General features: G+C 32.5%; 4 protein-coding genes across 4 annotated transcripts; all 4 read right to left on the reverse strand.

Annotated features, from left to right (window-relative positions):
* Positions 1-44: 44 nt before the first annotated feature.
* On the reverse strand, positions 45-2,136 carry LOC148173033 (serine protease 33-like). The gene is made up of 6 exons (XM_088039828.1): positions 2,063-2,136; positions 1,809-2,016; positions 1,563-1,762; positions 1,249-1,518; positions 288-455; positions 45-241 (listed from the first exon to the last, which is right to left on the reverse strand). Exons 1-6 carry the CDS (start codon positions 2,130-2,132, stop codon positions 45-47), a joined length of 1,113 nt encoding a protein of 370 aa, XP_087895954.1. The 5' UTR covers positions 2,133-2,136.
* Positions 2,137-2,371: 235 nt separating this feature from the next.
* On the reverse strand, positions 2,372-6,055 carry LOC148173034 (acyl-CoA Delta-9 desaturase-like). Its single transcript, XM_088040030.1, has 5 exons — positions 5,370-6,055; positions 5,196-5,326; positions 3,188-3,393; positions 2,954-3,139; positions 2,372-2,907 (listed from the first exon to the last, which is right to left on the reverse strand). The coding sequence occupies exons 1-5, from the start codon at positions 5,629-5,631 to the stop codon at positions 2,538-2,540; spliced, it is 1,155 nt and encodes a 384-aa protein (XP_087896156.1). The 5' UTR covers positions 5,632-6,055; the 3' UTR covers positions 2,372-2,537.
* A 2,201-nt stretch (positions 6,056-8,256) lies between these two features.
* On the reverse strand, positions 8,257-9,636 carry LOC148173035 (CLIP domain-containing serine protease B9-like). Its single transcript, XM_088040037.1, has 7 exons — positions 9,490-9,636; positions 9,379-9,445; positions 9,150-9,330; positions 8,897-9,102; positions 8,647-8,849; positions 8,542-8,599; positions 8,257-8,495 (listed from the first exon to the last, which is right to left on the reverse strand). Exons 1-7 carry the CDS (start codon positions 9,532-9,534, stop codon positions 8,368-8,370), a joined length of 888 nt encoding a protein of 295 aa, XP_087896163.1. The 5' UTR covers positions 9,535-9,636; the 3' UTR covers positions 8,257-8,367.
* Positions 9,637-11,322: 1,686 nt separating this feature from the next.
* LOC148173036 (trypsin-1-like) lies at positions 11,323-14,960 on the reverse strand. Its single transcript, XM_088040036.1, has 7 exons — positions 14,625-14,960; positions 12,858-12,969; positions 12,646-12,808; positions 12,042-12,247; positions 11,789-11,994; positions 11,684-11,741; positions 11,323-11,635 (listed from the first exon to the last, which is right to left on the reverse strand). The coding sequence occupies exons 1-7, from the start codon at positions 14,691-14,693 to the stop codon at positions 11,514-11,516; spliced, it is 936 nt and encodes a 311-aa protein (XP_087896162.1). The 5' UTR covers positions 14,694-14,960; the 3' UTR covers positions 11,323-11,513.
* Positions 14,961-15,048: the final 88 nt, after the last annotated feature.

Below are 15,048 nucleotides of genomic sequence, written 5' to 3' on the forward strand. Positions count from 1 at the left end.
ATCATAATTTTATTTAATTGTTCTAAATACAAAATAGTATTATTTTATTTGTTGAGATGTTTTCTTGTTCTTCTGTAAGATCTTTTATTTTTGTTTGTTGGATGTGTGTCTTTTTTACTACCGGACTTCTCATTTCGATCTTCTCGATCTTTTATAATGATTATATGAATTGGTCTTATTATACTGAATTGTGAATTATGAATAATATGGACTGGCTTTGGTTTCCTCCCAGGTTTGGGAGCTACAACAAAAAATTAGTTTTTTTCTTAGTAAAATTAAAACTCAACTATTTTTAGGTGTTGTAACATCAACTACAGGCGGAGTTGCATTATTAGGACTCTCCATCGTTGCATTGAAACCTGCTTTCTCTTCAATCCAGTCAATATAGTGGGAGACATCGGTATAAACTCCTAGTAAATTAGGGTTGGCACAATGGAATCCAAAAGACACCAAACCTATCAGAACGAACAAATCAATCACAATATCTAATTATACAGATTAAACTCAAAAGAAATACAAAGTTTTGAAGGAAAGAAGTAGCTAGAAAAGTAGATTAAAAGTTTGCAAAAAATTGAAGTTTGTGCCAGAATGAAACACTTTTTGTGGCAATTAAATGAGCTTAAGATAATGATTCTGCAAAAAAATTAATGGAGCAAAATTCCTTGAAATTATTCGATATTCGATTTGCTCCGTGGATCAGATTTTAATTAGAAATGAAATAATCAAAAAGTTATCTGAAATCAATACAGAATATAATCCAATGTTGCCTTCCTTTAGACAATTCACAATGTGTCACTACAAGTAACTTGAATTTCTCACCCTTGAACAACTCACTTTTAATAGCTTTAGGTTCAGCGCAATACTTGAAGAAACCACTGGCAAAGAATAAATAAATCTCAAGTCAAAATAATCCAAATTTGAATAAATCTGCACTGTTAAACCCACATTATTACTCTACCACGACTATTGTTAAACTGACGGGAACTCCGATAAATTAATTTTTTGCTACTTGTTTATCAGTGTTTTTATTCCCAACTCTTCGGTGATTTTCACTTACATATCGGCATTGAAAATGACCTAAACCACGAATTCATTAACGCATCGAGATTTCTGCACAAAACTGTAAACATTTTTCTCGACAATGGTAATGTTTTCAACCACGAAACTTTCACATTACTTCACACTCATTATAAACCATTTCAGCTTTGTATTTCATTGGGTTCACCCCGTATTCGCATTGATTTTTACCCAACAAAATGTAATTTCCGTAGTCATCTGTTATTTGGAACGGCCCTCCACTGTCTCCTTGACATGTATCAATTCCCCCTTGTAAATACCCGGCGCAAAACGCCTTCGTGAATTTTTTTGGATCATTCCCAGTTCGATTCATCATATTTTTACACTCTAAATCCGAGTATATTAAAAGTCGCGCTTCGTGTAGAGTACACGGTGTGGATCCATGGTACCGTAGAGTACCAAGACCTGGTACTGATCCCTCTCGTGGTCTAGTTTTGATAACTAAAATTTTAGTTAGTCGGAGACACAACCTGGCTGATACGTACCGGATTTTGGTAAACATATAGGTTGGTACCCATTGGTACTTTCCTTGAGTACCAAGACTGAAATGTCGTAGTAAGGTACGTTATCCATGTACTTTTCATGAATGTGAACTTTGTCGATGAAAAAAGTCTTCTGAGGGGTTTCTTTTTGGCACCTGTTGTATATACCCAGCGTGACATTATAGACATCTTCTAATTTTCTCCTATTAAAAGAGTTTTGAACGATGCAGTACCATCGATTTTACTTACTTCGGTGGACCGTGAGCTGTAAGGTACTCTCTGAAACAATGCGCTGCTGAGATGATAGTTTTTGAGCCTATTAAAGATCCACCACATGCCACCACGTCTGAAACCACCAGAGCAGCGTACCAGGGGTACTTATAATAACCTACATCGTACCCTCCTACAATTTTTTCTTCGATGGTACTTTGACCATGTGGTCTTCCACATATATTTCCTTGAGCATTAAGACGTTAGTTTGGGTTAAGATCATACAAACTTACCTTCTCCGTTTAATTTCGCGGATATTATAACATTTATTGAAAGTACGAAGGGAATACCAGCGAGTCTCATAGTGGTAAAACTATACTGTGTCATCAGAGCGGCACCCATGAATTATCAAGATATGTGAAGCATTTGCTAATGTATTTCAAGGAAATGAACTTTTAACATTTAGGTTACTTGTAATTAGCTATTTAAAGAAAATTTTGTTCGTTTTGCAGGTAGTGGTTTAAGTTTAAGGGCGTAAAAAATTTATTTATTCTTTTAACAAAAAGCATAACAATACTATCTTAAACCTCTAAAATAATTTAAATAGTATTTTACCACTTCGCCAATTTTGTGTACAAATGGGCCAAAGTTAAATAACTACCACCGTTTCCTCTATTTAATCTTGAACTGGAAGTTTATTGTCACTAGTATAAATAAAACACTAAATTGCCACCTTAAGAATATTTGGTACATTGCTACAAACTTAAACTATCCGCTAGCAGTAACATGTCTTGCGCGGATTTCAGATTCACGTCTCTCTTCAATTTCAGTCGTCTTATCTTCTACTTCTTCCTCTTCGCTGAGAAGAGGTGGCGGCAACTCTTTCTGGTTTCCGAAAATTGGATGTGTGCCGTCACCTTTATTCAAAACTCTAATTTTAACAGCCTCGGATTTTGTTTCTTTCAAATCGTAGACTAGTCCCATTATTGCTAGAAGATCTATGATGAAAGTAGTGACGGAATACCTAACTCCATATTCGGCAGCTCTGTAATCTGAAGGAAAAGCGTGATGGTAATTGTGCCATCCTTCCCCCAGTGCAATAATTGAAATAAAATAATTTTCAACAGGGTTCATGAATCTGGAAAAGTATTTAAGTAACGGGTAAAGAAGAATGAGAGTTTTACTTGTCATATGGTTTGGTTCCATAGATGTGGGTGGCACTGTTGATCAGCCAAGTTGCATGCAACTGAATGATATATCGAGCAAAGTAGGAAATAAACAAAGAATTGAGGAACGTTTCGTTCCAACCATAGATGGGTATAGCTATAGGAATACCCATTGCGAAAATTAAGTAGAGAAATTTGTAGTGGCTGAAATGAAGAAGTTAGTTTGGTAATATTGGAAAAATTAAAATTTACTCTTTTTGGAACATTACTAGGTGGTCATTCTCCAAGTCAGTTAAATCGATTGTTTTTCCTTTACTTATTACTTTTGGGTGTTTTCTACTCATGAGCCAACCAATGTGGGAGAAAAAGAAACCTCGGTTGGAGTTGTGGGGGTCTGCATCAGTATCGCTGTATTTGTGGTGTTGTCGATGGTCGCGGACCCAAATGTAAAGACAATTCTAGAAAAAAACGCTGGAAATTTACACAGGAAACCAAAAATTCCGACTAACACCTGTGGCCTAAGTAGATTTAGAAACTTTGGGAATTTGATTCTGGATTATCCAAAAGTGTTTAAACATTTGTAAGCATGCATTTCTGATAGTTTTAACAAAATTTTAGATTTACTTAACAGTTATGTCAAATTACAAAATTTTGGAGCAGAAGAAACAAAATTTAAAAATTTTTGTTTTTCACGCCGATCCAAATTTTTTTATATTTTAATTAGAACCTTTAAGAACCTTTAATTGTGATGATCTGATGCTGCAATAATTTGGAAAATTTATTGCTTTTGTCTTGCTTAAAAATATACTAAATTAAAAGTGTATCTATTTTACAAAAAATGACAAAGGAATAACATTTTTGCTTTATTCAAAACGGATAAATCTGCAATTAAAATTTTAAAATTATTAGTTTGTACTCCCAAAAAACAATTTTTTTTATATTTTTGTTTATTAAATTTTGGAGTTACATATTTTTCAAAACTCAATAAATCTATTTCATAAATTTTTATAAGCGTTTAGAAAAAACGATAATTTGTTCAATTTTCTTCAAAATTACTTCAACTGTTTTGGCATAAGAAGGTAACCCAATGTTTAAGCAAGAGGTTTTTCACTGAATAAACTATACACATTGTTAGATTTATCCAGAATAAACTCAAATTCACATCAAACTCACTGTCAGTCAAAATTGGATTTATTGAGGTTTGAAACATAACTCCTCAATTGAGTTAAAGAATTACGAGTTAGAATTGAACAATGTGCTGAAACAGGTGGTGGGTTAATCAAAAATGTAGTAGAAATTGGTTTGAGTTAACTAATACAATAAAAATAAAAAAGTTCTTCGTTGTTTTTTTGTTTTTTTTTTCGATTTTAATAACACAGCTTGATAATATTAAAGTTTAAATTAAAAATTTATTTATTTTAAATTAAGCAAAAAATATTATTCCTTAATCAAGTTTTTTCCCGTCTTGTGAACTAGATACTGTAGAATAAAAATTACTTCGTAATGTCGTAATTAACCTTTTAAAAATTTCCATTTCCAATATGCATCGTTTTGGGTTGCCGCCTTCCATTAAAACTGATGAGTCCACGACAATATTTATCTGTTATAATTTATATAAAACATTACTGTTTACCTTAAGTAATTATACACTTAAGAGATTGTACAATGTGTATTTAAAAATACTTAACGTGTTTGAAGTACGTGCACGCATTATTTTCTCAAGGTTTAACGGAGTAAAAATCGTCAAAAATAAGTAGAAACGTTATTTAAAAGAGCCTTTAATTTTATTCTGCAAATTCAACCACACTTCCTTTTTTTTCGCGATGAAAATGATGTGCGCTTGGGTGCTGACTGTAATAAGTAATTAATACGTATCATCTCCTAGAAAGTACTACAAATTACTTGACAAAATACAGAATCGTAGCGGGAAGTTTTCGCCTAGTTAAACTTTTATGTCATCAAGAACAATACCGAAAAAATATAGTGCATTATTGTCTGCGGAATAATATGCTCATGTAATTTGCGAAATCGTTACACAAAGATTATCCAAGCGACTAAATGTTCAAGAGCTCAGGTGTTGAAACGATTTCATACATTTTTTGAGTAATTAATCGTTTCCTCAATATTTGATTTGACTGGAATTGGCTTGTAAGTCAATGATTGGCATTTTACGCCAAATTAAAACAAATAATTTTCGAAATGAGCTAGTGCCAAGCCATGACGATTCAAATATTGACTTTTTGCAATCATGTTGACTCACCTGTCCGGCGATAGTGTGTAGAATAATCACTAATAATCTGACCAAAAACGAAGCTTTAAATGCTCGGTGTGAATATAATCTGTGAGCGCCTAGCGTTATACCTTCCCCGGAAACGAACATAAGGGTAATTGCTACAACAGACTTAAATTGCCTCTAAATTCTTTAAAAACTTACCCCAAAACGTTGTCAAAAATCGTGCATGAAAAGCCCGGTACACTCCATACATCGCCAATAAATGTAGCACCAAAAAACCGATAGCATTGAACCAGACAATTTTTCTCTTGAAAGTATAATCGGTACCGATATCTTGCGGTAAAAGCGTTTTTTCTTCAGTGTTTTTATTTTCTATTTGTTCCGTAATAGCCCCCATGATCCTGAAGGAATCGAAATTATTAAGGAAATAGAAAAAAGAACAAGATCGCGCGTAGTTCTTCATTGCGACTAGGAATGGATAAATAAAGGCATCAAAGAAACAATAAAATCGCCCCTCTCTATAGCGATCTTAAATTTAACCATGTCTGGTGGGGTTTTGTTAAAGTACGACAGATACTTACGCTTTGAATTTAACTCACATTATAAGAAAAAACAACCATGATGGTTCACTCCACGACTGATAATTTTCTTAAAAGTGATCAAAGATTTTTATAGGTGGTGGGTCGATTATCCATTCAATTCAACACAATAGAACTGTGGGTCATTGCTAAATTAAGACGCAGATTAAATCGAATTGATGCACATTCTGTCTTATTTTATTTAATTTACCTACCTACACGTGACACCACCAATCAAAACAATTTAGTAATGAGAATTGCATTTCATTTAATAACGGTCATTTTATTAAAAAACAGTAATGACAGTATTGTTCCAGTTTCGACATTATTATTATTGCTTGAAATTTTGTCAGATAAGCATTGTGGTGCCAGGTGTCATCCATTAAATAATTGTTACGTAAGAACGAATGGTTTGCAGTAGACGGACAATAGGAAGTTAGAGCTATTGGTACCAGTTTTTGCTGCTTTTAGTAAAACGAATTGAACGAATTGTTGAAAACGCCAGTTTTGGTAAAAAATGTGGCCAATTCGTTGTTTAATTTTTAGTTCAATACAATACATAAATAATAAATCAGTGTTAGAACATTTCTCATTACCTATTTTGTGGTTTTTACTCATAAATAACAGTAATTTATTGACACTGTTGTCTCAGTACAAATAATAATACTGAATCAGTTCTAATATTTATATGTAATGCTTAGAGGCATTTCCACACATAAGTGTGAGTCATTTTAAACAATTTTTGTTAGTAGTTATAGTTATATACTGAAAAGTATTACGAACAATTAGTTGTTCCATCGAAATTTTATGAAAATGGAATCTACAGAACCTTTTGCTCTACTAGACACCCTAAAAACGAATTAAATCGGTTAAAAAATAAAAAAGTTACGTGCAGAAGAATAATTCAAAGTTTCAATTTTTAAACTGCTCCCAAATCAGCAACTTCAAATTAGAATTAAACCATAAATAAATCTTTCACGATTAAGTAAACTGCAAGAAAATACCACCTGCCAGGGGAGAGAAATTTTGATTGGTCCAAATGTGTCGCGCCGATACTCAAAATGCTGGAAAGTGTATTGTTTTTTATAATTTTAAGTTATTTCCAACCCCTTTACACTATACGCACGTTGCACATAAAATATTTCAATTTTTATAACACTTGAATTGCCAAGGGAGAGAAAAATAATGGCAAAACCAAATGTGATGAACAAAAATGAATTCGAAAATATTTAATGATAAACTAATTTCATGAGTGTTTTAGGACTGGCATTTGATTTCTTATTTATCTAAGAAGGTGTAACTAACAATATTACAAAATTTCATGTGTTTGGATGTAATTGAACTAATTTTATACGTGTGGGAAACTAGGGGAGAGAAATTTTGTGCATTCAAATTGCATTTTCAAAAATTTGATCAAAGTTATAGGTATAAACTGTAGTGGTTCTTGTAGAGTCTAAAATGTACTTAAATGCTCTTTGACTGCAATTATTATATTTTCAATGTTTTTACATGTTTTTGGTTTTACTACCAAATTTACCATAGAATCACCCATATAAACTTTTGCCTCAGAAAAATTGCAACATTAAAATTAGTCTTGAACTTATAAAACAAACATTAAGTCCTGACAATGAAATTGTTATCAAAAGTTACTTATTGAGAACAATTATTGTTGAATAATTTTGTTCAATATTTTTCGTTTTTAATATGTAGGTGTTTATTCTGATTAATAAATTAATTAACCTGTCATAAAATTATATTTATGCATCATTTAGGAAAGTTGTAAATTTTAATAACTAAAACGTCGTTTTATCGAAATGCAATCTAAAAGGTTAAAAGTAAGAACATATGAGAAGTAAAAAAGATTCAGAATTGAGTTGCCGAATATTCGTAAAAATGAGCAGATTGTACAATTTTTGAGTGGGCTGTTCAGCGACTAGACTTTATTTTTATTAAAACTTTCTTGCTGTTAGTTAAATATTCAGAATTGTGATCATTTACAATGTGTTTATCACACTTTTTGCCCGTTTCAACGTGTTTACTAAAATACTGTTTTAAAGTGGTTTTGCTGATATCTTTAAAACGTTATCTCATAATTTAGGTCTTTTTGTTCTTAGTTTTTTTAAAATTTTCTTATCTTTCTGTATTAAGGACTCTCACAGGTTCCAAATTTGCCTACCTTCGAATTCTGTAGTCTGAAGACAAGAAAAAGCTATAAGGAATCTCAAAGTTTTAAAAATTTTAAATAAAAAAATCCAAAATAAGTCAGTAAAAACTGCAAATTTAATTTTGGAATACTTATGTATGTCATTAAATCCCTCAGAAAACCAAAGCAAAAAAAATACGTAAACAATTTGAAATAATAATAATAATCTGAGTCATAAAAAAGTCTTAAAACTCAAAGAGTAGTTTGGATTGAATATTGAAGAACTTTAGACAATTTGAAAAATATAAAGAATTTGAGAAACCTCCAGAGATCTCACACCAAACGTTCGCGAAAAAAACTTTACACACTCGTTGCATAAACATTTATTTTGAAGACTTTAACACATTTGCGAAATTGGAAAGTTTTGCAGTTTAAACAGGCTCTTAAAAGAAAAATCATTCTGTTTCAAGAAGCATCTTCAAGTCTTGACGCAGTAGCAAGCATCTCTGGTATTCTGTATAATCCACGACAAATGTTTATTCACTCTAGTATAAAACCCTGCACTTTTATGAGCAGAGCCACACTGATTTTGACTTGTTAGAACCCCTAAAATCAGATAATTACTCTCCGTTTTTAGTACCGTTTTTCTTACCTATCAGTTCATAAATCCCTCCATGAGAACGATACATTACTGGACTTCCAGCATCCTCCTACAAGACAACTGGAGATAATTCTCCAGAAATTCCCACATACTTACATGGCAAATCACACTAGAAGTTCCGACTAAACCAATACAACCTTTGTCTACAGTGAAAAAATCAGCTGGAGGCGCTGTTTCGAGACATTCTTGTCCACCTAAAACTGGCAAGCCTAATTTTTTGGGGCGGCAGGAAGGAGCTGTGGCCTCTAAATCTTTAGGCCATCCAGCGATGGTAGCAACCTGTCCTGTGTAACTAAAACCTAAATATTAAATTTCTATAAATGTTCTCTTTCTGAGATGGAATTACCGGGAATTGCTAAACAAATGGGTGATATTCTTCGATCGAAGAGAATTGGAGTGCTAAATTTTAATAATGCAATATCGTTGGCGTGATTCTCCACATTGTAGTCTGGATGTATTATAATTTCTTCAATGCTAACGTTGGTGGAGGACACATCAAAACTGCATTTATTGTAACTGCCTAAAGAGACTTTCACGGAGTATGGAGTTAGTCTAAAATTTTTCAATAAGTTTGAAAGAAGAAACGGTTGGATTTTTACCCAATTAGTGGCGCAGCTCCTGTGAGAACATATTTGTTGTTTATTAAAGTCCCTGGGATCGTCTCAATCTTATCAATTTCGCTTCCTGAATGAGCATGGATGGCAGCCATCCACGGGAATTCGTGCCCTCTCAAATATTCACCTCCGTAAAATCGGGCTTCTCTATTAGGCACACCACACCCTTTAAACACCGGTGAAACCTACAATAACTCAAAAGTGGAGAACTTACTGCATTTGCAAGGACTGAAAATAAAATCCAATAACCCTTTTTCACTCGGTTTTTCATTTCTGGAATACTAAAAAAATGATATTAGAGGTAGTTTTGTTTTTCTTAACTTACCCCAATGAAAATTAGAAGTATTAGCAAAGGAGTTAGTTTGAACATCGTGATGGTGACTTTGGAACTAGTTTGAGGTCACTGGACTTGTTTTCGCACTCTGTCTGTCTTTGATGATTTTCGATGTTCTGAGCTTAAAATTATATAACGGGAAAATGAAAATTGGAAAATGTGGGTTTGACCTCAATTGCATCATATTTTCTCTTTTACAATTAGTTAAAATTGGTGATAAAAACTGATAAGAATGTGAATTAATGACATGTAAATAAGAGCAACAAAAGTTTATACTTTATTAATCGGTTTGTACTAAAATGTCGAGAAGAAACTAGTGCGATTTAAACAATCACCTACATATATAAAAAATTCAGCATTTGCAAACCAAATCTTAATTTTTTTTACATTTTATTTTGTAATAAGAAAACAACCCCCCATTTGGACCAGAAGGAAAACCAGCGATTTCAACGATCACGTATAAAAAATTGGTATTAGCTAACTCAAGGTTTACTCAAAGCAAAGACGAACATACTTGGAAATATCGTAAATACTTAGTTTGCTTTATTTTAATGGTTTTACGTAAAGTTCTTAAATTGACCAATTCTGCCATTTTTACGGGAACACAATGTGTTCAGTTTGAGCATTTTCTTTCAGTGTGGACAGTTTAAAATTAGCAACAGAAAATAATGAACACACAGCAAATATCCTTGTTTTGCGGCCAATTATTTAAATGCTTTGTTTGCTTGGCTTGGTAAACCAAAGACGTTTTAAAAATCGATTGGAATTCTCAAGAAGTTGCGATGATTTACAAGCCCATAAAGAGTGTGGCAACATAATGTAAATTATTAGTTATTACCAATAAACATGGTAAAGTGTGTATGTAGCCTTATTGACAAAGTAAAGAGATAATATAAAATAGTTGACAGCTGTTGTTAAAAGTTCATAAAATACTAGAATTTGTAGTGAGAATGAGCTGCAGTGCAGCTATTTTTTTTAAATTAAATTCATTTAATTTTTTATGGGTCCATGAGCCCACTTTATATTTGTAAATTTGCTGTACACAGCTTCAACTACTCGTACCACAACGACAAGAATTTGAAACTCTGAAACTTTTAAAATTATGACAATTAAATTTTGAAATTTTTGTGTTTACATCAGTAATTGTGGGCAATCACTATATTCTAGAGCAGAAGAACCAGATTTTTTGTAAGTTTTAATATCCCCATTTATATATATTTATGTACAAAGTATTTATTTATAAGTGTTTCGTGCATCAAGGGTGGCTCTGGAATTCCTGTCATACATTATTTTGCCGCTTTGTTTTCATAGTGAACTAAACTATGTTAAAAATTATTTAAAACGTCATTTACGTTTACCACGTGTCTGTTACAGCTTTGTGTCCAAGTTTTCGATTTTAAGACTTCAAATCACAACTAGAACAGTTTTTTTCAAAACTAACTTTGCTCGGTGTTTGTGGTCAACTACAAAGTTAAAAAAATCTAAACCCTCATTTGAAATCAGCGGCAAATTTCTTCGACAATTCATAGCCATCTTTAATTCTACATTTATAAACACTTGTGTAATATTAATTCTTTTTTTTTCATTTCAATTTTCCATCTCAAGGTTTCCAAAAACTGTGTCTCAAAAATTAGATTACAAAAACCACCTATTTAACTGAGATTGTCTCTATAAACGATTAATTTAGCTTTTAATTCTGCAATGCAATCATAAAATTGAAACAATGTGAAATGTTAAACTCAATTTACTGCCTCGCCCAAATTCATTATCATCATTCCGCATTAGAATAAACATCCATCAATTCTTCCACCCAAGAATACGAAATTTTGGAATACTGTATATTTAATTACGTACATTATGAATTATAAAAAACGTGAAGAATATTTGATTCTACTGTTAGATCCGTGTAAGTTTAGGTACTTTATTGCCTACTTGGTAAACTCGATAAACCTAAATTGCACACTACATAAACACAAAATTCGAATATCACAAATTACAAAAAACTATGACTGTTTTCAGTCTTGACAGAAACAACCATCTTTAGAATTTTCGAGAATCCAATCTAAATATCTGGTGACCCGCGTGTAAACGCCTGGATAGCCTGGTCTCGCACATCCATTTCCCCAAGAGACAACACCTAAAAAATTACGATAATTAAAATTTCACGATATTGAAACGAAAATACCGATCAACTCGTATTTTTTGTCTTGTCGTTGTGTTACCAGAGGTCCACCACTGTCGCCCTAGAATGATAAATGTAAAACGCTCGTGTTACGATGGCACGAGTTACCTGACAAGAATCCTTTTTTCCTGTGGCAGGATATCCCGCACATAGCATGTTATCTGAGATCATTTTAGCTGAATAATTAGTATTTCTGCAATCTTCGTTACTAAGAACTGGGACTTCAACTTCTTGTAAAATACACGACGGTTTTCCATCTTCCTGTAAAGTTCCCCATCCTGTCGCCACAGCTGTAGCTCCAACGTACAATTGCTCTAAAAACCGAAAGAGAGCTAACGATGTGATTGTGGTGACTCCTCACCTTTGAGTTTCGGCAAACAGATCGGTCTAATGTTCTGCGTGATTGGTACTCGATCATTGAGTCTCAAAAGCGCAATGTCGTTGTCAAAGTTAAGAAAACTGAAAGCTCCAGCGATGGCTCTTAACACGAATCTTGATTCTGGCTTCTTTGTATCCACACAGCGATCATGTTCTCCAAAAGTGACCTTGATCATGAACCACATGAACCTATAAAAAGACGTCGAATTTAATGTCTTGTAGGCAGAATCGGAAGGTGTAGTGTAGGATGGATAGTTATTGTCTCCAATCCGATAAATCAGTTCTTTGGAAAAATGTGGTTTAATCGAGGTCATACGGATAGCGTCGTCGATAATGAACTTATAAACCACAAACTGGTCTGGGCTACTTTTTGTTTACTGTCTTTGGAATGGGCAATTATGGATAAAATCGTACGAGTGAACCTGTTCCTGTCATCTTAGAACTGCGCCAATTGGGTCGATCTTTATCCAAACTTTACGTTTTTTTATTCTACTACAGTACAATGCATTCCGATCTGATAATTGTTTTCTTGCGAACGAGGCTGTAGAATGTTAATGACTTATTGTGAAATGAAATGCTACTGTTACCCTTTGACGCAGTGAGCTGCTGTTAAGACATAGCGGTCATTGATCAGCATTCCTCCACAGTAAAACCTGTTGAAGTAGGAAAGGCGAGCCATCCAAGGAAATTCATTTTCGTTTGTCGGTTTTCCACCTACTATGCGACCGTTTTCGTTTCTAATACCGCAAGCTACAATAAGAATTACAGAAAAATAAAAAAAAGTGAAGCACGAACTTACAGCAAGAACACGGTGATGTTGGAGTGTCGTGTCTAACTGGAGGGTGGTTCCCAAATGATCCAAATTTTGGGCCGAAAATTTTCTTTGTTATGGTGTTCTGAGCAGAGACTTTCTGGCGAAAAAAATTTTTTAGTGGCGAGAATCAAGTGCAATAAACTTTCTCTAGCTTAAGTGGGGAACAGTAATTGTTTTAATTAAAATTGTTTTCAGGGATAGTTAGTTCAAGAACAATTGGAATTTATATCTTAAGGTAATGAAGTTCACGTCACGGTGTTTGAATTTAATTTACACTTCCTGGAGTTGAACTTGAATTTATAAATGGAAATATTCAATGAGTGTGTAAAGAGGAAAAAAGTGAAATATGGAAACTGTTTTCTTGAAAGAAATCACTTTCACGTAAAAAAATTACGTCACAACCAAAAAATTTAAAAGTTTTAAAATGAATTCTCTTGGCTTTATATTTTTGCTCTTAATTTTCCTAAAAATAAGTCTGATTTGAATTTGGATTTGAATAACATATTAGTTAAGTATAAGTTTTTTATTCGTTCTAAAGATAAAAAATTATATCTTTTTTTTGCTTTATATTTTTGTGATTTGGCATACTTAATAATGAAGTCAAAATCAATAAATTTTCGGAATTCAAGTGCTGTAACGTTAAAACTTTCTAGATAATTTAATTAAGAATGTTTATTTTTAACATTCGTATTTTTGTTCGTTTTTTTCAAATTTTTTATTCGTTCTAAAAATAAAAAATTATAAAAATAATTATTGCTTTATATTTTTGTAATTTAGCATACTTAATAACGAAGTCAAAACCAATAAATTTCCGGAATATAACTGCTGTAATTTTTTAAAAAATTTAATTAAGAAGCTTCATTTTTAAGATTTGTATTTTTGTTCGTTTTTTTCAAATTGAGTTATTTCTCTAAATTTCAATACCGTGTACCGTGACATAAAAAATTCTAAAATTTTAATTATTTTAACAAAAAATGTTATAAAAAAATAAAAAACTAAATAAACTAAAATTTGCTTTTGCTCTTATTCTATAATTTTAGTAAGACTGTCAAATTTGCGGTTTAAAAATATGGAAAACCAAAAAAATTAAATGAGAACAAAATAAAGTAATATGTATTTGATGAACAACAATGAAGATATGAAAAATTAGCTTCTATTATACACGTACGTATTTACATAAATTTCGCCAATAATTTGACCACATCCTGTATTTAAAGCCAATTAAATGTTATTGTTCTTTAATGAGTTCGTAATTTTTTTATAGTTTAATTTATGATATTACCTTGTTATAATAAATATAACTAAACCAAGCGTTTCAATTTTTTGGATAAAACCCCATAAACGTCATCCAAACTTTCATTTGCAACTTGCTAAAAAGTTTTCGAACGTGTTGACATCAATAAGCCCGGCATTCCTTAAAACTGATTTGAATTAAATTTTGCCAGTCCATACACCTCCGAAGTTTTATTTGAATTACAATTAAACCGTTGAAATAGTTAACGGATTTAAAATTTACGTGCCTCGAATAACAAGTTGTACAAGTTGGAATCTGCAAAAATATATCAGCCGATGTCGTCGCATAAATCAACAGTTTACTGTTAGTCTTTAAGATTGTAAGATTACTAAAAAATGCAGCATCTCCTCTCTCTATACACGCTAATTGCTTTAATAATCCCATTAAGTTTTATTTATCTTCGCGATGAAATGACAAATTAAACACGCGCCAAAGATAAAAACTGGAGACTTACTTACAGTTCCACTTTCTGTAAGAACCAGCGAAAGAATCAGTACACAAACGAGTGCTTGTAGTGAAACCATCATGTGTAAGAACTAAGCCAACTGTGGAAAACCAAATCAGTATAACCACACTACATTGATCTTCACTCCAGCACCAACAACTTCTGGTTGCGAACTGTCAGGGAATAACTTGAAACTCGCCGGTCTCAAAACATGTTGATTAACATTAATAATACCTGAATAGTCGTTTTGAACATTGTTGGATGAGAGCTATAAAAAACTCTAGTTAGTGAGAGTAATCTTATTAAGTGAGTTTAAACACACTTTGAATTACAAGCATGTTCTGATGTGTAACATTAAGTTGAATTATGATGAACATGAAGTTCCTCGAAGTGATTAAGTGTGTAACATGGTGTTTCTTCGGAGGACATTGACACCT

The sequence above is a fragment of the Gnatocerus cornutus genome, chromosome 6 (assembly GCF_029298725.1).
Source record: "Gnatocerus cornutus isolate USDA-ARS CGAHR chromosome 6, icGnaCorn1.1, whole genome shotgun sequence".
NCBI lineage: Eukaryota > Metazoa > Arthropoda > Insecta > Coleoptera > Tenebrionidae > Gnatocerus > Gnatocerus cornutus.